General features: G+C 39.5%; 1 protein-coding gene across 2 annotated transcripts in view; it reads left to right on the plus strand.

Moving 5' to 3' along the window:
• LOC143270502 (lithocholate 6-beta-hydroxylase-like) overlaps nucleotides 1-14,332 on the plus strand; it is a 28,106-nt gene extending 13,774 nt beyond the window's left edge. Inside the window, exons 9-14 of one of the 2 annotated variants that reach the window (XR_013047680.1) lie at nucleotides 5,165-5,292; nucleotides 5,410-5,476; nucleotides 7,034-7,194; nucleotides 9,836-10,062; nucleotides 11,663-11,825; nucleotides 13,782-14,332. Coding sequence is in view for 1 of the 2 variants with exons in the window: in XM_076560674.1 (XP_076416789.1) it covers nucleotides 5,165-5,292; nucleotides 5,410-5,476; nucleotides 7,034-7,194; nucleotides 9,836-10,030 (551 nt within the window). In the remaining variant the exon portion in view is untranslated. Of the gene's footprint in view, nucleotides 1-5,164; nucleotides 5,293-5,409; nucleotides 5,477-7,033; nucleotides 7,195-9,835; nucleotides 10,446-11,662; nucleotides 11,826-13,781 lie in introns of those variants that run through there. The other variant, XM_076560674.1, reaches the window with a different exon arrangement.
• The last annotated feature ends 11,472 nt before the right edge of the window (nucleotides 14,333-25,804 follow it).

Consider the following 25,804-nt stretch of genomic DNA (forward strand, 5'->3'; position numbering starts at 1 on the left):
TGAGATGTTGTTTAATGTTTTTGATGGGATCTTTTGAAGTACACATTTTTAAAATTGTATGATGTACAATTTTATAATGTGCTATGTTTTAATCTCTAAGTCAAATGGTCAGAGTTGAGGTTATGAACATTTAACCTCCCTCCAGTTTCATCTTAATTGGGCAGTACATTCCTTAAGCATTTTTTTGATACAGGGTCATGCAGCCCTGTGTGGAGGCCCACAAATGTTTCCTAGTGAGATCTGAGCTTGCTTTATCCAGCAGGACTGCATTAGAGGATTGTTTGACTATACATATGGTTACTAGGTGATTGGAAGAGTCCACAGTTGGTGAGCTAGGGGACGATCTTTGCTCCACCCCTTGGCATTCCTATAATTCCAAGAGACAGAAGAGGCCAGTTGATAAAGTTCAAGGCTATTCTTTGTTTCTATCTGTTTCTCTCCCCTCTATCCTTCTATCTAAATATTTCTCACTTCACCTTCCTCAAAAGCACCCTGGAGGAAACGTGTGGGAGATGGTCTCCCTCAGATGGTGCATAGAAAAGGGACCAGGGACTTGATGAAAGGAAGGGAGAGGATCCTGCAGGAAGTTTGGGCATGTCCAGTTATGTTGAAAAATTAAGGTGGGGGTATTCTATTTTCAGGAGTGAAAGTAAGGTGGCTAAAAGAAATGCCAAAGTGAGGCTGCAGTGAGTATCTCTCTATATCTAGGTTTCTTTTTTTTCTCTCTCTTAATTTCTATCTAAAAAATTAAGGAAAAATGTAAGGTAGAATGTAGGAATACAGTGTAGAAAAATTAGGGAAAACTGGGCAGCAGTGGTACACACCTTTAATCACAGCACCTTGGAAGGCAGAGCCAGGTGGATCTCTGTGAGTTCGAGGCCAGCCTGGTCTACAGAGCAAGATTCAGGACAGACACCAAAACTCCACAGACAAACCCTGTTTCAAAAAACAAACTTAGGACAAGAAGGAAAAAAATATAAGGTAGACTGTAGTAATGTACTGTAAGAAAAACCTTAGGATAAAATAAGCACAAGACAGAGGAACTATGTCCTTGATTTTTCCAACTGGGACTATGAATGCAAACTCCTGGGAGGAATCAGAGTTATAAAAAAAAATAGGATGAGAAAAATGGACAGAGAAAGATTCCTGTGGATGCTTTTGACCTGTATGTAGCTTAAATCTGAGTCCTGAGTGTCAGAGCAATGAATGTTCCCTGAGACAGATGCGGGTGAAGTAAAACTCAACTCTGCTCACAGTGTTACTGCATGAAAAAATCAAACTATCAGAATTAGTTTCCTCTTGGCCATGAAGCCAAAGTTTAGGAAACAGAAGTCTTGGAAAAAACTTAGTTATCTTTCTCTCAAAAACTGAAAGCTTTCTTGGGAAAAACTTAGTAATCTCTCTCTAAAAAACTGGAAGAATTTTGGGTCTTTCCTTCTCAGAATTTTTTCTCTTTCTGTAAGGGCAAAAATTTAACTCATTTGGAAACATCTATCAGTATGGGAAAATCACCTGTAATTGCTCTAGAAAAAAAAAAAGAAAGAAAACCTCTTGGAACAGGGCAAATCCTCCCTGCTAGTCCTATCTCCCCTTCAAGCCAGTATCAGAAAAACAGCAGATACTTTAGACACTAGCCAGAATTCCCTGTAGCTAGAGCGTAGTGAAAGACACCAAGGAAAGCACAGGGGGAGAGCTGATCAGGGAACAACATCCCCCCATAGTGGAACAGCTGCTGAGGACAAGATTCTGGCATGAATGTAGCAGGTGAGGCTTTGAAAGCCTCCCTGCAATAAGGGAGGAAAGGTCTAAGTTCTAGCACCAATGACAGCATGAGAAAACTGAGAGTAAATTTGGCCATACAAACAAGTCCATCAGGAACAGGGAGAATTGCCTGATTGACTGTGAGCTCCGAGTCGGTAGGCGGGGCTACACAGCACCCACAGCTGCCAAGAAAGCTCTTTCTTTTCTTTTTTTTAATCAGGGAACAAATTCTTTAAAAAAAAAAAAAAGTATTTTTTCAAGTGTTCTTATTCATTTTCACTGACCTACTGAGACAGAGGTTTTTGCTTCCGGCAACAAATGCCTGCCAGAGAGCACAGGGACAGGCTTAACCCACTCTGGGATCAGTATGAGGTGAAAAAATCTGATTAAAGAGGTACACCTGTCAAATGATAATGCAGGGGTCCTAATGTAAGCTTGGGGAGGAAAAACATCTCCTGTGATAAGAGCAAAAATTTGACGTTGTTTTCAGCATGAATACAGACTGTGTAAATTGATGTTTTCTCATAGCCCAGAAAGGCAGCATGGGGTATGTAGTTCATTCATAACAGCCTGACAATGTAGAGAAGGACAGCTTGGGAAATGTAGTCCATAAGGCAGTTTGTAACAATGTGATGATGTACAGAAAAGCAGTTTGGGAAATGAAGTCTGTAACAGAGATACCAGTACTACATGGCCCAAAAACTGTTTTTTTCAGTGTTTTTTTTCCAGCTCAAAATGCAGTGTTTTTCCAAATGATGTTAGAAAGCTTCCCCTTCACTACTGAGAACTAGAAACAGGTGAACAGCTTGCTTGTCAGGAGACAATTAAAATGTTAATACAGTTTGTCAACAAACCACTTTAAAACACTCATGATAATATTAAAAAACAACTTCTGAAAATTAAGAAGAGGGAGCTGACCTCAGTAAAGCTTAGAACCACTGATAAATTAGGTTCTGACTTCAAACTCTCAAGCAAACTTTCAGAATAATATCAAAGCTAACTACAAAATATGAACTTTAGAAATGATTTGTATACTTGCTGTCTTGTTAATAGGTCAGTTAAGAAATCTCTTCTAGATGTTTGCTAATAAAGTTAGCTTTTGAATATAAGTATGGGTAAATAGTTCTTTTAAGAAATCTCTTCTAGATATGTGCTAAAGTTTGTAAAATAGTCCTATAGAATTTCCCTTTTGAATATGTTTGTAAAAAGTGTAAATGTTGGATGTAAGTCTGTAAAAGTGTAAATGTTGAATATAAGTTTGTAAAAACTAAATATGTATAGTCATGTTCATACTAGAATTGTCTTTATTATTCCATCAATATCTGTCTGGACAAATTAGGTAACATTAATTTTTAAAGGAATATGTTTTATCTTCAGATAGATTTGAACATTTTTATGATAGCTCAAAATATAATTTTATGGTCTTAGTGGCCCCTGGAAAACTTAAGTGTCATAATTAAGAGAGCTTTTCTATCTTCTTCCTAAAAGTTTCCACTCTTCCTCTGTTTCTGTTTAGAAAGAGGTAGGCCACCCACAAAAAGTTAGGATTTCCATGATTGTGTTAGTTTGTACAGAAATTCTCCTGCTAATTAAACAGATAAAAGTGTCTTTATAATTAGCATGGGTTTTTGTTTACTTGAGTGGATACTTTGAAGTGATTCGAAATGATTGCTTTTTCCTGGGAATCAAAATAGTCTCTTGAAAATATTATTGAACATCTGTTAGGAAAGACATTTGATTTGGAAAAGGGCTTGGTGTAGCTAATACTGTTGTAGTCACCTTAGACCCATTCCAAAAAGGATATTCCATCTTTACTATCCTCTACTCCTTTACTGGGAGGTGGATGTTTGCTAGCTCAGCAGGGACCTGAGTCAGAGCTGAGTTAGGCTCTATACCCACTCCTATCAAAGGCTGGTAGTCAAAGACAGGCAACTTTCTTCTTGATAGCTTCCAGCATAAGGCAGAATATGCTTGATGGAAAGTATATCTCCATGATAGGTAAGGAAACTAATCAAGAAGGATGACCTAAGACAGGCACAGTCTATCTGAGGGGCCTGGGAAGCCCTTTATTATATCTAGAAGAGGGATGTGGAGGCCCACAAAGATTTCCTAGTGAGATTTGAGCTTGCTTTATCCAGCAGGGCTGCATTAGAGGATTGCTTGACCATGTGCATGGTTACTGTACTTGGCTGAGCTTAGGGACAGTCTTTGCTCCACCCCTTGGCGTTCCTATAAATAACCCTTTAGTAGAGACACAAGGGACCAGTGGATAAGGAAACAGGCCCTCCTGAGGGTATTGTTTGTTTCTATCTGTTTCTCTCCCCTCTATTCTTCTATCTAAATATTTCTCACTTCACTCTCCTCTAGAGTACCCTGGGGGGGGAATGTGGGAGTTGATCCCCCATAGTCCTGGTTGTTCTGGAACTTTCTATATAGAGCAGCTGGCCTTAAGCTCACAGAGACCCACATGCCCCTCTCTTCAGAATCCTTAGATTAAAGGCTTGTGCTCACCACACCCATCTTAGACCTGGATCTTTGACCCACTTTTAGTTAAATTGTGTGTGCTGTTATCAAATTTATTCCTATTGAAGAGTAGGTACAAAGAATGTAAACACTGGAATGTGAGGAGGAACATCATCTTCTGGACATGCATGGCTATCACACTCTCAAACTCAGAGCAGTTACACTAGATCAAGCCAACCAATATTCCCTCCCTAGATATGGGAGATGCTCTCAAGGTCCAACCCCTTTCTGAAGAATGTTTGGCAGTTGATAGCTTCTAAGGAAGAGAGAATCATCCTTCTTTGATGGTGTGGCCACTTGTCAGTTTCCCATGCTTCAGTGGATGGCTCCACTTCAGTCTTATTAAACAACAACATAAAGCTGTGAAAGGGATGTCTTGAGGGGGATGTGGGAGAAGTTGGAGAAGGAATATAGGGAGTGGAATGAATATGTTATTTCATTGCCTAAATAATAACAAGTATTTCTTCCTATATATATTTTTAAATTTTGTTTATTTTTAATTACACACACACACACACACATAAACACACACACACGAGTGCCATGCCTCTAGAGTCCAGTAGAGAGAGTTGATTCCTTAGAGCTGGAGTTGTAGTTTTGAACCATTCAATGCCAAGTACTGGGCATCGAACTTGAATCTCCTGTAAGCAGCAAATGTTCTTAACCACTTAGCCATTTCTCTAGCCCATATCTTGAGTGTTTTACATATTGATGTATTATAAATAGATAACTATTTGTTAACATCAGTTTGGTACTTCCTTTGAGTGGAATTGAAATACAAGTGGATCCTGGAACTTAGCTGAAAGTGTGTTTGATTTCTAATGAGTGAATAAGAATTTAGTGCAGATTTTCATTACATGTTCTCTTCTTTTCTCTGTAGTTATGTTTCCATTCCTTACTCCACTATATGAGATGCTAAGTATCTCTATTTTCCCAAATGGGTTAGTGGACTTTTTCTATGAATTTGTAAAGAAGATGAAGCAAAATCGCCTTGAAACAACTCAGAAGGTAAAATATGGTGTTTTGTAAGAATGCTCATTGTTTGATCATGTATCAGGCTGTGAACATGTCAGTTGTACCCTTTCTCTAATTGTCCATTGTGGACATTTCTCTTTCTGCTTCCAGACTCAAGTGGATTTTCTTCAGCTGATGATGAACACTCAGAATTCCAATAGCAAAGAGTCCCTGAAAGGTAACTCAGGATGCTTCACCATGTTTGGAACAAGAAGCCCAGAGAGAAGAGGGTGTCGGGACATGGGCATGGGAGAGTGGTCCAAGATGGAAATTTCTGGCAAATTTCAGAAAGCCATGCAATGGATGATGTCTATGATGTCCATAGGAGCTTTCTAGAAGCACACTGGGGTAAAAGGACCAGAGCTTGTAGGGAAGCCACAGAGAAGCATTTCATGCCCAGAAGTCCTCAGTTGTGCTGGGTCATCTGTCAGAGCAGAGACTGATTCTCAGTCCCTTTCAATCCCAATGATTCTGGATCTCTGCCTAGATTTTGCATTCAGGCCCCAATTAGGAAGAACACTGTCCAGCATTCAGGATGGTCTCTGGGAGTGAATGGTGGAACAGTGTTCAATAACTTCGTCTGTAATTTATTCTGCTCTGTGTAAATAGCATCTGGGAAACTATATACCCTGCTCTTCTTCATTCTTCAGGCCCCTGGTTTTATAACATCCTCCATGCTAGCTTTGTGTCATAGACTATTATTACTGATGTAGCCACAGATTGACCTTAAACTTCTCATATTTATTCCATATTTCTAGTCATTATCCATCATAGGAAGGATTTTCAATCCTTAATATTTGCTTTATAAAATATCATTCAAAAATATATTCATTTGTCTCTAGCAGTGTGATCTTTTGCTTCCCCTGTTACTTTCTTCTTATGATTATTTAGTTTGCATTTCAAGTTGTCAGGCATGTCCACTGGAAGCCCTTTTATGTGGACTCATCATCTGGGCTTTCATTTCAATTGCTACAAGAGACTTTAATTTTAGGGTGTTTTCTGGTCGAAGCAGAGCTTAGGGGAAGTACAGAGACTCCCTATACATTTTTGTGTACATTCCTCCAACAGAGTGAAGCGTTTGCAGGACAGACACTCAACCATTTCCCACCTGTTTTGTCTCGAATTTACTAATATTAAGGTATTTGTCTTAGTCCCTCATGCTGTTATAGTGACCAAATAACTGAGGAAACACCTTAAGGAGAGGTTTATTCTGACCCACAGTTTAGTGATTCAGTCCATCATGGCGGGGAAGTCCTGGTACAGCAGGCTACTGGTCACATGGCATTAGTAGTCAGGAAGCAGAGACTATCTCACAATCTTCTTTTTGCTCAGTAAGGGACCCAAGGCCATGGAATGTCCCACCCACATTTAAGATGGGTCTTCCCACATCAAGCAACTTAAGACATCTCTCAAAGGAATGCCGGTCTTGTCTCCTAGGTGAACCTAGATCCTCTCAAGTTGTTGGTCAATGTTAACACCTGTATTTCTTTTATGTTTATAAGTATGTATGAGAACAATGTGTGGTGGGTGGAACTACACATTTGTGGTGGTGAGTCTGGTCTAACAGGACAGATAGGCCACAGATTTCACCAGAGTGGAATTCAGTCCCAGGGATTGTGGACTGCCTTTCTCTATTTGTTTCCAGATGGCTGGGAGCACCATTTGAATTTCTTTTCATTTCAACTATGATGTTCTGCTTTGATCTTCCTTATCTGAGATGTTCGTTTCCTTTTAGCTCTTTCTGATATGGAGATCACAGCCCAATCATTTGTTTTCATTTTTGCTGGCTATGAAGCCACAAGCACTTCCATTTCCTTTGTGATGTATCAAATGGCTACTCACCCTGCTGTGCAGAAGAAACTTCAGGATGAGATTGACAGAGCTCTGCCCAATAAGGTGAATGGGTGGTACCCAGAGAGGGAGGGCAGAAGTAAAGGATTCACAAGAACATGTCTCATCACTTGCAATGAGAAATTTTACAGAGAGCCATGCAATGGTTTTTCCACCAGCAAGAGTCTAAAAGAGAAAGAAAGGGAGGGACATAGGAGATGAATGCAATCTGTAGAAATACATGATCTTTTTTTAAAAGATTTTTATTTATTTATTATGTATATATAGTGTTCTGCCTGCGTGCATGTCTGCAGGACAGAAAAGACAACAGATCTCGTTGTAGATGGTTTTGAGCCGCCATGTGATTGCTGGGGATTAAAATCAGGACCTCTAGAAGAGCAACCAGTGCTCTTAAACTCTGAACCATCTCTCCAACCCAGAAATACACAATCTTTAATACAGTGCCGGCTCTGGTGTATCTGTATCTGTTATAACAGTTATACAAGTAAGAGACACCAGAAAACCTGTGTGACACATAAGGGTAAGCACCACTCCCTCAGATGTCTGGACAGTTATCTCTGCTGATGTCCTCGGGTTCTGTCTATGCTATCTACGGTGCTAGGCTGGCCTTCACTGGTCTTGGCAGACTGACTTGACACTACTGTCAATGGCTCTACTGTCCAGTCCGATAGCATGATGTGTGTGTTTGTGTGTGTGTGTGTGTGTGTGTGTGTGTGAATTAGTGGAGTCTTTTCTTTCTTGTGCAGATAGCATCACTTTTGTAATTTCTTTGAGTGTCAGTGCCCTCTGTTGACCAGAGCTGGCATTGCAGGCAATGTGCTGGACAGGTTTTCTCAGGAAGTCTCCAAGTCCAACCCCCTAAGGTGGCTAATAGAGATCTGGTCAGGACAATGGTAGGGATACCTATCTGTGAGCACTTTACTTCCTCAGCCTCCAGCCACATGTACGTTTAAGCATCTAATCCTGCCTCTTTCCATAAATGTCACTCAGGTAATCTCTCGCCCTAGGGTTGTGGAGCATTAAGTTCACCCTTCCTGTCCTGTGATCAGTCCCTATTCTCTGCCTCCCTGAGCAGTTCAGTTTCCAATGCAAGGTTCTGTATAAAGAGGTTAACTGGCTTCTTCATTCTGAATCATCCAGAATTAGAGCCGGATTCCTCTTCACGGTTGCAGGAATTCAGTTTCCAATGCAAGGTTCTGCATAAAGATGTCAGCTGGCTTCTCCATTCTGAATCATCCAGAGTAACAGTGGGATTCCTCTTCACAGTTGCAGGAATCAGCCCCCGTCTCACCACACTCCTCTTTGGTTTGAAGTCTGTGGAGGCTGTGGGGGTGTCCTGGAGGGAGGACTTCCTGCTCCCTTTCACCAGAGCCTCTTGGGTTTTTTTGGGAGGGGCTTTGTGTTCCCCTTCCCCTGGAAATGGGGAACCGGACATCCAGAGGCATCTTCAGTTTGGTTTCTTTTCTATGAATCATCCATTTTCACACCATGCGTTTTCATTTCTTTTTTTTTATTTTTTTTTTATTTATTTTTTTATTTTTTGGTTTTTCGAGACAGGGTTTCTCTGTGTAGCTTTGCGCCTTTCCTGGAGCTCACTCGGTAGCCCAGGCTGGCCTCGAACTCACAGAGATCCGCCTGGCTCTGCTTCCCGAGTGCTGGGATTAAAGGCGTGCGCCACCAACGCCCGGCGCGTTTTCATTTCTTATTACTTCCTCATTGTTTCTGAAGCTCTTCCTCTCTCCTTGACATAGACTGTGTTTTGTTTCTTGTTTTCCTGTTGCTTTGACTCTTCTTCACACACAGAGGCAGTTTCTAGTGTGGGTAGTTCCAGAAGTCTCCATTGTAACTTTCTTTCCAACTTATTACACCTGCCACCCTCCAGGGACTTAGCAAGCAGGAGTTGCCTAGTCTGAGAAGCTGGGGACACAGCTCAGTCATACAATGCTTGGTTTGTGAGGACCTGAGTTTGAATCCCAGAACCCATGTGGAGGGAAAAGGTGTAATTGGAGGACTGAGGAGACAGAGACAGTGTGAGCCTCTCTTCCCCGGGAGCTCACTGGCCAGCCAACCCAGCCTGCTTGGTGAAGGTCAGGCTACTGAAAACCTGTTTCAAAAACACATATAAAGTGGACTCCCAGAGGAAGGTTGGACTCTGGCTTCCACATACAGGCCAGTGCACAGCAGTTGTCCACATCCCATTAACATGCACACACACACACACACACACACACACACACACACACACACACACTTATGCAAAACCGGAACAATCCAAAAACCTTGATATGGACCAAGAGTGGGTGTTGTTCCTTGCAATGGTGTTATTTCCTTGGTGTAGACTGGTCTATGCAGATGAGACCATGACACCATTGCATTTTGCTGAGTGTATCTGTCATACTGGTCATATGTGCTCACATGGGAAACAAATCAGAGCACCACAGTGATGATGATGAGGGGATCTGGACAGGGGAGTGTCCCAAATGGCTCCTGGGCTGAACTTATACTTCATACCCTAATGGGCCATCATCAGGACAAAGGTCATCATCATAGGTGCAGAATGATTTATTAAGGCTAAGATCTACTAATCGAGGTCAGCCCTTGCAGCTTCTGACATGCAATAACACTAGAAACTGAGTCACAGATAAAGTCCAAACCTCATCTGGAAGCATCTATTTCTTCTTTCTAGGCACCTGTAACCTATGATGCCCTGATGAACATGGAGTACCTGGACATGGTAGTGAATGAAACTCTCAGATTGTACCCAGCTGCTAACAGGCTAGAAAGGATCTCAAAGAAAGATGTGGAAATCAATGGAGTGTTCATTCCCAAAGGGACTGTAGTTATGGTACCAACCTATCCTCTCAATCGGGATCCTGAGTAATGGCCAGAGCCTGAGGAATTCTGCCCTGAAAGGTACAGAGACCTCGGAGAATGGTCCCCACTAGGAATCAGGCAAATTAGACATATTATGCTGCCTACTGGAAATTGCATGTATGTGATTTTGTATCCCTTTTCATCTGTATGAATTTTGGGAATTAAACCTTTTAAAATTACAAAGTGATAATTCTTGATGCTGCAAAAACAGACCAGAAGAAAAGTATTCATGGCCATTCAGAGTCCCAAAATGTTCACCTTAGCTCCATTAATAATGAAATATATCCTCAAGGATTTATTTGTATGTATGTAAAGGTTTTGCAAAAGCTAGTATATTGTAATTGTATTATGAATCACTAATTACTTAAACACTAACCTGTTGTGGAATATTACTTTAACTATATAAACGTGTTGCATTTGTTTATGTTGGATTTGTTTAATAATTTGTTTAATTTGTTTAAAGAAGTGCTACATTTGTTCATGCTGCATTTGTTTAACAATGTAAAGATGTATTGTTTTGCCTGCCTAAAGCACCTGATTGGTCTAATAAAAAGCTGAACAGCCAATAGCTAGGCAAAAGAGTGATAGGTGTGGCTGGTTGGCAGAGATAATAAGATAATAAGGAAGAGGAATCTCAGCTGGGGGAGAGGGGAGAAAGAAGAGAGAAAGAGAGGAGAGACAGATGCTCGGATACAGCCAGACAAGCAGCCACCAGCCAGTAGGTCACGAAAGAAGTCATGGAAAAGTAGGACACACAGAATGAAAGCAAGGTAAAAAGCTCCAAAGCAAAACGTAGATGAGGAGAAACAGGTTAAATTAATTATAAGAGCTAGCGGGACAGGCATAAGGCTGAGTGTTCATAACTAATAAGTCTCTGAAACATGATTTGGGAGCTGACTGGCAGCCCAAAGAAAGCCGCTACACTAACCTATATACCACACCTTGTCATATACATGTATGTCTTATTTGGTGACTAGGTAGTAGTTGATACAAGTGATATCTAAAGTCACATATGTAGGATTTTTGTTCTTTTTTCATGTATTCTGTTCTGGTTCCAAATTTACCATTAGCTTTAAGAACTTTTCCCATTGTCTGTTTGGTTAGAAACCACCTTCTTGAAGGTTGAGGCAGTAGCATACTTTTCACTCTAATTCTGACATGTCTTTCAGAATGTGAGCATATACCCACCCCAGACAGAATTTTGGTATTTAAAGATGTATTTCCTCTCTATAAGCATTCAGATCAGATCAGCTCAACACCAGAGGCTCCTCTATTTTAAGGGACATAGAAAGACCCCATTAGCTTACAATGCCTTTATTTTTATTCTTTTTTATGTGTATGGGTGTTTCCTTTATGTATCTGCATCACATATACCTGGTGCCTCAAAATGTCACCAAAGAGTGTCAGGTACCTGTGCTGGTCATCAAATCTAGGCCCTCTGGAGAAGAAGCCAGTACTTTTATCTGCTGAGCCATCTCTCCAGCTCCTGACTTAAAATTCTTAAAGTGAGACATCCATAGCAAGAGTTCAGTTGCAAGTCCACAAATGTAAGCTGGTTGAGGGGTGTCAGAACTCCAAACATGGAGCTCTTGGGTCTTTATGTTCCATAGCCTCGTTTGCATCCCTAATTTGTCTCCAGGTTCAGCAAGGAGAACAAGGGCAGCATCAATCCTTATGTATACCTGCCCTTCGGGAACGGACCCAGGAACTGCCTTGGCATGAGGTTTGCCCTCATCAGTATGAAATTCGCTGTTGTCAGAGTCCTACAGAACTTCATCCTCCAGCCTTGTGAGGAAACACAGGTGAGGCAGGAAACTCTCTCTATAAATCATATTTAATTGGGAGTTTTTTGTTTTTTTAATTTAGTTTCACCTATAGAAAGGGGAAATTGGTCATTCATCATATTATGCTGCCTTGTATGAAATATAGGATTTGACCTGTAAGCTTAAGGACCTTCCATTCTGAGCTGCAAGTCTGTGTCTGGATAAAGCACAAACAGAGAAATTATTTAGAGTTCATGCAGATCAGCACAACATGATTAAGTATAGTGTCTTTGAGATCAAGTCCAGGTTTAAATTGTGTGACTGACTGGAGATGGGGAAACTGTTGCACAGGCTCATAGCTCGTAATGATCACCTTGGTGGGGGCACTACCTCTGCTTTTAACTTTGTAACTTTAAAATTTCACTATGCCTAATCACCTCAGATACCTGGAAATGATTTACCCAGAGCATGGCTTTAAGAGATCCATATTGGCTGCAGTGAACACTGATTTCAGACACTACTATAGCACATAAAGAACTTCAACCCTTCAGGATCATCCTGACCATTTGATCTCACATTTTCATCACTGTGCTACATGAAGACGTCTTTTATGTTCTCTGAAGTCTGTCTTCTACTGTCTCGCCTCTTCATTCTGTCCTTATTCTTCAAGTTGAAGTAGGTGACTAAGCCATGACTAAGCTCATTCAAATGAGCTGTCTGGCCATGGCCCACCTACTCCTGTGCTCTAGTGATGTCTGAAGCCTCTTTCCATCACAAAGGCAGTGCACCCAATTTTGTTCTCTGCACTGAAAATTATGTCTTTGAATTTCACCTTATTTTTGTTTACTTTTTCTACCAAGACTGCTTTGCTGCGAAGTCTGTGAATGTCTTAGGTATATTTTAAGGAGTATTTTACAACTGTTCTGGAGTTCATAAATATACATTTAACCTATTTTTATATTTTAAATTTGCTCCTGTAAGCATACAAGGGCATATGTGCCTATCTTTCTGTGAGTGTATCTCTGGAGAGAATAGATGCATGTTGTTAAAACACAAACAATACACTTAGAGAAGTTGACATGTTGCCCCCTCCCCAAACTTAAAGGTCAATTGTCTTTACTTCCAAATAAAGCAATGAATGACAAGGCTAATTTCTAGTCATGTATGTAGCTACACAGCTCCTCTCATCAGCTGTCCTTCTTCGTGGTCTTAGAGAGGTCGTTATCCCCTCATTTTTCACCCAGGGTAACTGTGTAGCTGTCCTGTCTACACAGTGCTTCAGAAAGATGGACAGACAAAGACTTTAATCTTGAAAGCTTTCCATAAGCTGACATTCTTCAGTTTCCTTGATAACCTGTTTCCCCACCATCTACAGAGACCAGATGTTGGCAGCTTCTCTTCTCCCATAAGGTGGAAGAGACTGAGGTAAAATGGTTGGTGGAAACACTGGATGATTCAGAAGTTCCCCATTCACACTACCCTCCAGGGCTAAGAGGAGATCTTAGGAAAAATGACAAGTTCTTGCCTGCCATTAAACTGGACAGGCACAACTGGCCTGAGAAGTTGAGTTGTGCCCACAGAGCTGCACTGTCTGACATGTGTTCAGGATTACCTTCTACGTGTCAACAAATGTGAATTTACCTTTATACTGCCTATCAAAAACAGTCTTCCACATACTTAAAATGTGATCCAGAATTTCAAAACTCAGCCTTTTCTCTTAAATTCAAATCAATAAAGAACATGGGTCTGCATAGTCTCCCCCCTCAGGTTCTATATACAACAATTACTCCAAAATGACTTTATTGCATGAACAGTAGACCTGGGTGTTTGCACTACCCAGTACTAATGAAGATGTATGTATAAAGAATTCAGGACATATGAAGCCTAAAGTGTTTTATGTATATAAAATACCACTGTCCTGAATGGATTTGTTCTTCTTTGCTGTGGTTGCTGGCTCATTCATTCCTTCTCAATGTGCTTCTTCAACTGCCACAGATTCCCTTGAAGTTAAGCAAGCAAACTATTTTTCAACCAGAAGAACCCATCATCCTGAAAGTTGTGTCAAGGTGAAATCACAAATGGAGCTTGAGTTTCCAGCAAGATTTCTGCTGTTCTTCAAAGAAGCTGTGCCACCCATCATCAGAGAATCTAATTTGCCTTTGAATTAATCAGCTTAATTGCCCTTGGTGATTAGGTGTTCAGGAATTCATTGAGCATGCTCAGTGTCTGTGCTGAGTATCATGTATTGTGTGATTTACAGGAAATCATTAAGTCAATATAGAACTGAGATTTTTCTGATTCTAGGGGCCATCCCCATTTAGCTCCAGCTTGCTTTCTGCATTCTGATTGTACTAAGCATTTCTCTGCTATCTTATCAATCATATTTTAATGAAATGGGAGGTACTGTGGTGATTCTGGTGAGAAATCTGTCTCAAATGTTGTTTTAATATTGTATTATATTACAAATAGAAATCATCTTTCCAAAAATATGTGATGTCTTCTTTTGCATCAATAAAACTGAGACACAGCATTTCTGATCATAGTCACTCATTTACACAATCAAAGAGTAGGATGCAGAAAACCAAAGTTAGGTAAGGAAAGCATCGATGATTAAGAAGGATGCATGGAAGTTGGCTCTATAAAAAAGAACTTCGCATGAGTTCACTTTGTAGACCAGCTGGCCTTAACTCAGAGATTCACCTACCTCTGTCTCCAAAGAGCTGGGATCCAAGGCATGAGCCACCACCTCCCAGGCAGCTAATTTAAAGGAAAGAATTTAACTGAGGGCTTAAGTTTCAAAGACATAGTTCATTATCATCTCAATGGGGAGCATCACAACATGCAGGCAGACATGGTTCTAGAGAAGAAGCTGAGGGCTATATCCTGATCCACAGGCAGCAGGCAAAGAGACAGAGATGACTTGGTGTGAGCTTTTGAAACTTTAAATTCCACCTCTGTTGGCACACATTCTCCACACCAAGGCCACATCTACTCCAACAAAACCACACCTCATCCTTTCCAACAGTCCAGCAACTGGGAACCAATATTCAAATATATCATTTTATGGGGGCCACTCTCATCAAAACTACAACAATATTGACAGGAGAATGACAAAAATAGTAGTCACAAACAATACTTGATGATACTATAAAAATTCAAAGAAAATACTAAAAAAGATGTAAATCAATATTAGAGCAGCCAGGAAGCTACAAATCTCAAAATACAAGTCTTGAGGATAGCTGCAGTCTAGTATAGAGCCCCATCTCTCCAGACATGCTGCAGATCACATGTTCAAACAATGCATCCAACCATGAGCTTCTTCCTGTATTAGACCCACAGAAGACACAATCATTACTAGAGGGAAATCATCCATAGTTTTACAGCCTTTGGCTATGCCAGCTTTGTTGCTTGGGAAATGAATGGAAGTATTTCAGAAAACCCTTGTGTGTTCTCCACTGCAGTCAGTATTAGTTGATCAACCTCATTCAGCCACACTGACCTCCAGGGAATCTCCCAGACAGTACCCACCCCTCTGTGTTTCAAGTGCCTTCTTGAAACCCCTTCTAGTGCTGTTAAGGCCATCCCATCTTACAGAAGACTTAAGTGCAGTTGGGTGTCATGGGGCATGGGAAGCTGATACAGGTGGACTGTGAGGACAAAGTCAGCCTAAGTTACCTAGGGAGACCTTGTTTCAAAAAAACGACAGCAAAAACTAAGTCAGGCAAAATACCAGTTTTCTTTCTTTCTTTTTACCACTAATTTTAAATTTATTCTCATGATTTTCCCAACTGATCAGGTTAGAGGAGGTAAAACTTCCAACATTCCACATAAGAAACAGATGCTGGATTTAATCTCTACCCTTAGAAAGGACACACTGAGTGTCCGTGTGAGCTCTCTGGGACTTTGTGCAAGGTATCTAAACTGGATCCCTGAATCTGTGGTGTCAGCACTCTTTCCTCCACGTGGGGTGGCTGGTTCTAGTCTCTCCAAGAATATGTGAGTCTCCCTAATTTTCACACTAGACACCAAATGTCTTCCTGGAGAAAAACTGAAGGTCTTCTTCTTTCTAGTTCCTGTTATCACACTAACTGATGAGTGTGAGTGACAGAATGATGGTATTTTGGTTTGGTTTTTATTTGTTTGTTTTCTGAGACAAGGTTTCTCTGTGTAGTCCTGGCTGACCTGGAACTAGCACTGTAAACCAGGCAGGCCTTGAACTCAGAGATCCACCAGCCTCTGCCTCCCAAGTACTAGGACTGAAAGGTGTGCACTACCACTATCTGGCTAGTTTTCGTGTTTTCATGTGTGCTGGTGCTCATTTATGTGGAGGCCAGAGGGCAACTGAAGTGTCCTCAACTGCTCTCTGCTTTATTTTTGAGACAGGACCTCTCACTGAATCAGTTTGGTCAGATTGGATGACCAGTGAGCCCTGTATGGTGATATTTTATTTGTGCTGAAATGTGATTTTATTTGTATATTAATAAATAAAGTTGCCTGGAGATCAGAGTTCATAGCCATTAAGCAGAAGTCTGGCAGTGGTAGCACACGCCCTTAATCTGATCACGTGGCAGGCAGAGTCTCTGTGTGTTCAAGGACACAGCCAAGCACAGTGACACACATCTTTAATCCCAGTACCAGCCATAGAGATCTGGAGATCTATATAGATAGGCATCGATGAGGAAATCATGTGGTTGGGTTTAGAGCCAATGAGAAGGTAGAATAAAAAGGCAATAAAAAGACAGACACACAGGAGAAGGTTGCTCTGAGGGGAAGGATAGCAGTGCGTGGTAAGCTAAAGGCTGTGATCACTTGGGCTATTAACTCCTCATTTGGCTCTGTGTTTCTTATTTAATAAGACCATTTAGAATTTCATCTACATTTGGTGCCCAATGTGGCACAAATTCATTAAAAACTATTGCTGGCTTCACAGGCCAGGGGTTTCAAACCCCAGAGCAGCCAGAGTTTACAGGCCCCAGGCGCAGTCAGAGCTGCACTCAACTGCAGCTGCAGCAGCTACACGCAAGCTGCAGCTGGAGTTGCTTGCAGCTGAACCACCAATTCACATGGTCGGAGCTTAAGGATGCCAGAGCTCAGGCCCAAATTGGCTCAAGTGGGAGCATGTCCATGGAGTTTGGCTTTTAGCCAAAATAATACGTGGCTACTCTTTCTTTTTTCTCTCTTTCTTTCTTTCTTTCTTTCTTTCTTTCTTTCTTTCTTTCTTTCTTTCTTTCTTTCTTTCTTTCTTTCTTTCTTTCTTCCTTCCTTCCTTCCTTCCTTCCTCTCTCTCTCTCTCTCTCTCTCTCTCTCTCTCTCTCTCTCTCTCCACAACCACACTCAGTAGCTGTTTTGAAATTCCCTCAGATTTCTACTGTTCTACACAGACTTGGTAAGTCAATTAAGATATCAGATATTTTAAAGGGTAAATCTAATTAAAAGAGAAAAATTTCTCCACATTAAAAAATGAGTAATATCTGTACAATAGAAGGAAATAGATCTTTGTTTGAAAAACATTAGGCAATCTGAAAATGGAACAATTACAAGAGAGGATTAATGTTGATGAGCTATATGTAACATTATTTATGCATATTATTAGTTTACTTATCCTTATTTTACAATTTAAAAAGATAGTCAATTTAAGTGCCAGGATAAAAGCTTTAGAAAAACCTGTTAAAATGAATTATAGAGAAATTCAGACTCAGAAGAATTTATGAGTAAAATTATTTCAGGATTGGATTATAAGGTTACAGAAAGAAAGCCTGTTTTCAAACAATCAAACTTAATTTATCCGGTAACTGTACAGCAGCTATCTGATCAAGTGAATGTAGAAACTAATTGGACTCCAGTTGAAATGTTAGATTTAAGAAGGTTTAAGGAAGCAATAGTATCTTATGGCATGCATTCCCCATTTGTAAAGCAAATGTAAAACTCCTGGTCAACTTGTAATAGGATTATCCCTCAAGACTAGAAAGAGCTGGTAAATGCTGTCCTTGAACCCAGAGCACAGCTGCAGTGGTGGGCATGTATTACTGTGATGAGGCTAAGATGATAGAAAGTCAATGGAGGGCTAGAGGTGTGGAAATCCCAGGATCAGCTTCTTGGAGAATGCCAATATGCTGAAATACAAAGAAAATGTTTATATGATAATCAAACCCTAATTCTATGTCGAATGGCAGCCATGAATGCATGGGGCAGAATTGAGGAAGCAGGAAAGAAAACTGAGTCATTCATAAAAGTTGTAAAAGGCCCAAAATAATCCTTCATGAATTTCTTACAAAGAATGTCTTCAGCAGTAAATAGAATGGCCCTGAATTCAGAAGCTAGCCAGATAATAATCGAATCTTTGGCTTTTGAGAATGCGAATGCAGCATGCAAGAGAGTAATCAGGCTGGTAAAGGCAAGATCTGCACCCTTGGAGGACTGGATTAGAGACATGACTAATGTTGAGTCTCATGGCCATGATGATATGGAGATAGGAGACACAATTTCAAGAGGTTTGAGGAATACCAGATGTTTTGGATGTGTAAAGCAAGGTCATTTGGAAAGGGACTGTAAAAAGGGCATTCCTAGAAACAATACTTCTTCAAGGAGCTGAGAAAGATTTGGCCTTGGTAGAAAAGAAAGTACATTAAGGGCACATGGATCGTATTGATCCAAAGCTGGATTGCATTTTGGTTATTTTACCCTCTAGGCATTCTCCTACAGAAATTTTAATGCAGAGGGAAGATGTTATATTGGAATGGATATTTTTTACCAAATAAACAGAGTAAAAAAATTAAAAACTTATGTGGAAAAAATCTGTGACTTGATTTTGAAAGGAAAATTGAAACTTCATCAATTAGCAGGAATAAACCCAGCAGAAATCATCATAGGTTTAACTAAGGAGGACATTGAAAAATTATGGGCAGTAAGTGAACTTGCCAAAGAGCTTGCAGTAATTTTTGGGGAGAGTTTAACAGCTAATATCCCCAAAGCGATAGATTTGGTCTTATAAAGAGAGCTGATTGGATTTTGCATAGAATTATATGGGAAACACCCATATCTGGAGCTTGTACATTTTATACAGATGCAAACAAACAAGGAAAGGCAGGTTGCAAATCAGAAAATTTAAGTAAATGGTTCAAAGTCCTTATAATTCAGTTCAAATATTGGAACTGTATACTATTCTGTTGGTATTAATGGATTTTTTAGAAACTTTCAATATAGTAACTGACTCTCAGTATGCTGAAAGAGTGGTATTAAATATTGAGATGGCAGAATTTATCCCTCATGAATCAGAATTAACTTCACTATTTATTCAGTTACAAGATATAATCAGGAATAGGAATCATCCTTTATATATAACTCAAATCCAATCCCATATGGGTCTGCCAGGCCCTCTAGCACAAGGTAATGATGAGATTGATAAGTTATTGATAGGAAATATGTCGGAGGCCTCAAAATTTCATAAAAACATCATGTCAATAGTAAAGGTTTAAAAAAGGATTTTTCCATAACCGGGCAACAAGCCAAGGAAATTGTAAGGAAATGTCCTACTTGTTCCTTTTACAATGAGACTCCATTACTAGCAGGATGTAACCAAAAGGGTGCTCAGAGGAATGAAATCTAGCAGATGGACGTGTTTTACTTTGCAGAATTTGAAAAATTGAATTATGTACACCATACCATTGATACTTATTCAGGACTTCAGTGGGCAACTACTTTGAGTTCTGAAAAAGCTGATTCTGTAATCATGTATTTGCTAGAAGTTATAACCATCATGGGTATACCTGCACAAATCAAAACTGACAATGCTCCAGCATATGTCTCTGTTAAAATGAAACAGTTTTTTGCTTATTACAATATAAAGCATATTACAGGTACACCACATAGTCCTACAGGCCAAATAGTTATAGAAAGCTCAAAAGGAACTCTAAAGGATATGCTAAATAAACAGAAAGGGGCAGCAACCCCCCCCCCCCGAGATAGACTGCCTAATGCTCTATTAACTTTGAATTTTCTCAATACTAATGAGAAAGGAACAACAGCTGCAGAGAGACATTGGATAATAGAAAAAGCTACTGAATTAAATCAGCCTATATACTTAAGGACATGCTGACCTCAGAATGGAAACCAGGATATGTGTTACGTTGGGGACAAGGTTTTTGCTTTTGTTTCTACAGGAGAAGATAAGCTGTGGATATCATCAAAATTGATAAAGGTTCAATTTGAACAAGACAGACCTCTTAGTTAGAAGAGGTGATAGTTCATCAACCAGCATGACCATCCAATTTAAACTACCTTAAACTATTAACACATGCATTTTCATTTAATCAGATATAACTTGTCAAAAGGGAGCATCCCCAAAGTTAGTCTTAGGGAAAGGTTTTTGATAACTTGTCAAAAGGGAGCATCCCCAAAGTTAGTCTTAGGGAAAGGTTTTTGTTTTAGTCTTTTAGGGGAATGAAAGCTAAGGAATCTGAAGAACAATGGACAAATGAGACATTTGAAGAAAAAGGACAAATCATCTAGAAAAAATGTCCCAAGAAAAAGAGTAAAATGTCCTATTGGTATATCATTTATAAAATTTCATAAGTCTTCCTAAATGTTTGTTTCTGCTCTTCTCTAAAAACATTTAACACAAATGGTCTTCTTGTAGTCCCAGTTCAATTAAAAATTAAAGCTGGCTTTGGAGTTGGAGAATGGTTCTCTCCTTCTTTAAACCCAAGAATGTTGTTAAAAGGAAAATACAAACTCCCTGTATCATGTCAGAAGAAAGAACCATCTTCTGATATGGGACAGAAGAAAACAAAAAAATAAATAAAAATAAAAATAAGGGACTGTTCTATTACTACTAATCTCAATTCTTTGATTCTATTCTGATTCTTTAAACTTTTCTTAAAGTATGAATTTTATATCAAAATTTACAAGATATATATATATACATATATATATATATATTAAATTTTGTTAAGATATTAATGGTCATATAGAGTACTAATTCTAGAAAAAAGGCTTCAATTAGCTGCTTATACATGTCTTTGTGTTAGTCTCTATCAGTTTTCTGTAGGAAATCACCACCAGACATTAACTGAAGTTTCCAGGAAGAAGATGGGGCCCCACAACAACAATGATTCCATGCGGACAATAATAATACCACTAAGCTGACAAACATCATCTAGAGATCAGCTTTGGACTACAAACTGCTCAGAGCAATTTTGAGATGACTAGCTGAGATGATCCAGTTTTACAAACTACTTGAATAAGGACCTGAGATAAGCCCTGAACTTTGGCATAATGCAGAGACTGGACAACAAATGATATAGCTACCTTTCCTAGAATTTGACAATTAACCCAAATTTTTTCTTTTCAGAATAAAAATGCCTTTGCCCATATCCAGCAGGAAGCAATTTTAAGAACACGATATCCACATTCCCAAAGAGATGGTATGGGGCAGGTAGATTTTTGGTCTTTCAATGGTTTTGGGGTCTGGGATAATTTTCATTGTTTAGGAGGGTTGGTTACAAGTTGTTGTTAAGGGTTAGAAAATGTGCTAAGCAATGGAGATTAGGTTTAAGGTTCTCATTTTAAAAAAAGATATATAGAAATGATGGACTAGAGGGTAGATTATTGAATCTACTCTGAAAGTAAAGAGAAGATATAGATACAATATAGATAAAAAGATAGATTATTGAATCACTTTTAAAAGTCAATTACTAGTTTTAAATACTTTACATTGGATTGGATTTTTGTATATTGTATACAAATTATATATATTGAGATTGATATTGTTAGAAAATGCTATATGTATATTTCTAATCTTGTTCAAGATATTGTACTTACACAGTTCATTTAACTATGTAATGCAATTTGCTAATTCTTAATGTTATTATTACCAACTATTAGAATATAAAGAAATGAAAGTTAGTAGTTAGAAATTACAGTTAAACTGGTAGTCATATTAGGTATGATTTCAATGTCAAGCAGGTATATTTTAGATTGACAGGTCATCTTCAAACCTTTCAGAGATCTATAGAATAGAGCATTTAAAATGTTTTAATAACTTAGAATTTTTTTCTTTTTTTTATGACATTGAGACATGTCAGCTCCTTGCAGCACCAATACTCCAGAGAAGACATGGGCATTCAAGAAACTGCATATGGAGTTAACTTTCATTATGGTAAAAGTGAGCCACTGGACAACAAAGTGTCCTCTAATTGACTGCTGACAAACAGGAAAAAATGGACAGAACATGAAAAAAAGGACTACTGATTCTTGCCAAGACAAGTGTGGTTGTGGCTTTAACAATAGTCATCTTCTGAGGCTAGGACAATATGGCACCATTCCTGAAGTGGCCTTTGCAATCTGGAAAAGGTACAGTGTCCCTTTCTTCAAAGACAGCTAAACTCTAAACTAGCAGTGGACCAATGGCTTCTGATGTGCAGTGGAACAGCAGCTGAAACAGTTATTCTTGAAAGAGTAACTAAGCTGTCAGAGTCTAACCTCTTAATGGTAGACTGACATTTAATAAAAGAAATGAAGCCACTCACAAGCCAAGAAGAATGGACAGCTGAATTAAAAAAAAATCAACAATTTCCAAAATTTAAAATCCTGAATCATGACATGACACTAGTGGAATTCAGGTGTTTCTGGTACATGGACTATTCTCATGAAATGTGAGGTCAAACTGTAGGCCTTGTGTACATCCTAATTCACAAATGAGTCTGTTGGATATGCTAAGCCTATAAGCTGAAGATGATGCCCCAATGTTGTGGAGAAACCTTGGGTGACTGTCTAGGCAGCTGGCTGTTTCTGTCAACTCACATTTTTTTTTTTTTTGGAAGCCGATTGCTTGTACTTCCTGGTTTTTTAAGGTAATATTATTTCTTTCTTGGGTCTCTGAGGGAGTTGAAGATTAGATACTTATAGTTACAGTTATAGTTAAGGATTAGATACTTATAGTTTTCTTTGTTAAAAATTTGAGAGAAGGAACTCACTAAAGAGGTGTAAGTGTATAAATTTGAAAGACATTATAAGATAGTTCTGTCAGTTATATAAGTTAGGATAGAAAGTGAATCAGGTACATTTTGGGCTTTCCAAAATAACATAGATAAGGGAATATTTTCTCTGAGTCTATCAAATGCAAATGGACTAGACATTGTTTAGGTATTTATTGCTTGTATATATTGTATATAGTTATTGTACTTATTGTATATAGTTTTTCTTATATTAGTTATAACTTTTTTCCTTTTTCTTTTTATTTGAATAGAAAAGGGGAAATATGGTGATATTTGTGCTGAAATATGATTTTATTTGTATGTTAATAAATAAAGTTGCCTGGAGATCAGAGGTCAAAGCAAGCCATAAACAGAGTCAGGCGGTGGTTGTACACACCCTTAATCTGATCACATGGCAGGCAGAGTCTCAGTGTGGTCAAGAACACAGCCAAACATGGTAACAGGAGCCTTTAATCTCAGTACCAACCATAGAGACCTGGAGGTCTGTATAGACAGGCAATGATGAGGAAGTCATGTGGCTGGGCTTAGAGCCAATAAGAAGGCAGAACAGGAAAGCAATAAAAGTGCAGGCTAGGCAGGAAGAAGCTTGCTTTCTCTGGGGAAGCTACTGCTGGTGGTAAGTTAAGGCTAGTTGAGGCTTTGCTCTGATTTCTTTGGCTATTTCCTCTATATCTGCCTCTGTGTTTCTTATTTACTAAGACTGTTTAGAATTTTGTCTGCACTTATAGCATAACCAAACTGACAAAAATCTCAGAACCTGCTAGGAATATAACCCTATATTAAAAAGACCCACATATGACTAGAGCATCATGTCCTCCTCAGTATCACCTCCCCTCAAGCAAAGTTTCAATTACACATTCATAGCTAGGTATCACTTAATGCTAGGTACCTTAAAGTCAACCACCAATGTTACAGGTACACAAAGAGATGGTGTTAGGGCATTCTAACTGCCCCCTGCCTTACAATCAAAGCATTCTCTCTCTCTCTCTCTCTCTCTCTCTCTCTCTCTCTCTCTCTGTGTGTGTGTATGTGTGTGTCTTTCTCTGTCTCTATCTCTCCCATTCTCTCTGTCTCTTATACACACACAAATACATACAAACAACTATGTATCTGTCTGTTACTTCTAGACATTTCCTCCCCACAGCAAAAGTCCCACATACACACACAGGGCTAGGTTTCTACTCCTGCTAGATACAATCTCCCTAGGAAGATCTCAGAAGAACTGCTAAGAGGACATGTTATCTAGCTGTGGAAGAGGAGTATAAAAGCTAGATGTCAGGTACTTTTGGTATCCCCTCCCCTCTCTGTACCTCCGTGTTTTATATTCATTTCAGAAATTTGGGAGCCAGAAACAGTTGATGGAGATGACCTCTGACATTTGTCTTTCTGGATCTGGGTTCTCTCACTCAATATCATCTTTTTCACATCCATCCATTTACACAGAAAGATGACTTAAAAACAAAGAGGATTATTGTGCTGAGTGTCTGAAACTAGGCCTGTGATTTTGCAATTGCATGCAGTTTACATGACTCATTTCTTTATTAATGTGGGGCTAATGTGGGAGCTCCAGGCCCAATGTGGGTGCCTCCACCCCTGTGTATTGGTCCCTAATTGTGTAAGAAAGTAAACTGAAGTAGCTGTGAAGAGCAAGCCAGTAAAGAGCTGTCGTCTGAATCTGCTAGAGATCCTAGAAAACTTCCCTAATGATGGACATTGAACAGGACATGGGGGCCAAATAAACTCTTTCAATCACATTGAGTTATGTCAGGATGTGTCTATTAATAATACAATGTATACTAGAACAGTATCGCATGACTGGCCTTAATTTGTAATCCTCCAAACTTCACCTACTGACTGCTGGCTTTAAGAATGTAACATAAACCAGTATGAACAAATGGAAGTTTAAAGTTGACTAGATCTCAGGGAGAAAACAAGTCAAGGACCAGTACAATACAATTCCATGAGGTCAGATTATTTCAATGAAGTTAATCATCAAACACATCTCAAGCATACAGATTGGAGAAATACTGCTGAATGAGGGTGACACAAGAAATAGTGCCTAATGATATATACAGAGACAGGGAAGGAATCTGAGTGTATTTTTAGTATGATAAGTACCAATCAGAGGGTATAAACAGAGGAGTGAAATCATATGACTTGAGATAGTGAATCATGGGACATATAAGCAGCAACAGTGGTTGCAGGAAGGTCAGTTTAGGAGGCTGGCAAAAGTGTGAAAACATCATGGCTTGTTCACTCTCTGGAACCAATGTTGGTGAATATACCCACTGCACTCTGTGGAACATGGCTAATGAGGTCAGAATATATGTTAGCACATTGTGACCAGCATATACAACCATTGTAATACACATAACCTGGCTCATGAGATCAGAGCATGTGGGATATTCTGAATCCTGCCCCAGCAGACATCTCATCTCAATTCCTGTATTCTGGTTGGTGAGGTCAGAAGGGATACATTTCTAGATCATCCAGCATCAGGAAGTTATCCCACCTACAAACCGGCACTGTGTGTCTCCACACTTGAGCTCAAGCAGAACACAGATGAGCCTAGCACAACCAAACTCTGAACACCAAGCATCAATCTAAACATTCCCCAACACAAAGGAAACAGAAGCACTCAAGTAACAAACTAAATCCAGATGAGCCCATGACAAATGCAGAAGTAACATGAAAAACCCAGGACAACATTATTGTGGCTGCATCTTGAGACCCCTGAGCAAGACCACCATAGAGCCGATATCCGATGCAAAACACACAGGGGTTTATTGATAGCAAGCAAGCCCGGGCTTGGTCCATGTCCAACACTTGATACAGTGGGTGGAGGAGGACAGCCCTGAACTCTCAGGGTGAGGGGTTTTTAATGGAAAAACCACAAGCAGGGTGGCACAAGCCTTGGCATCATATGATTAGGTGAGGGTGTGTAACCTTTGGATTTACTGGTTGGGGGTTACAGTTATCATCTTGGGGGGGCAGGCTTTGTCCCAGGCTTTGTCCTTGAGCTGC

Source organism: Peromyscus maniculatus, chromosome 23 (genome assembly GCF_049852395.1).
Source record: "Peromyscus maniculatus bairdii isolate BWxNUB_F1_BW_parent chromosome 23, HU_Pman_BW_mat_3.1, whole genome shotgun sequence".
Taxonomy (NCBI): Eukaryota; Metazoa; Chordata; class Mammalia; order Rodentia; family Cricetidae; genus Peromyscus; species Peromyscus maniculatus.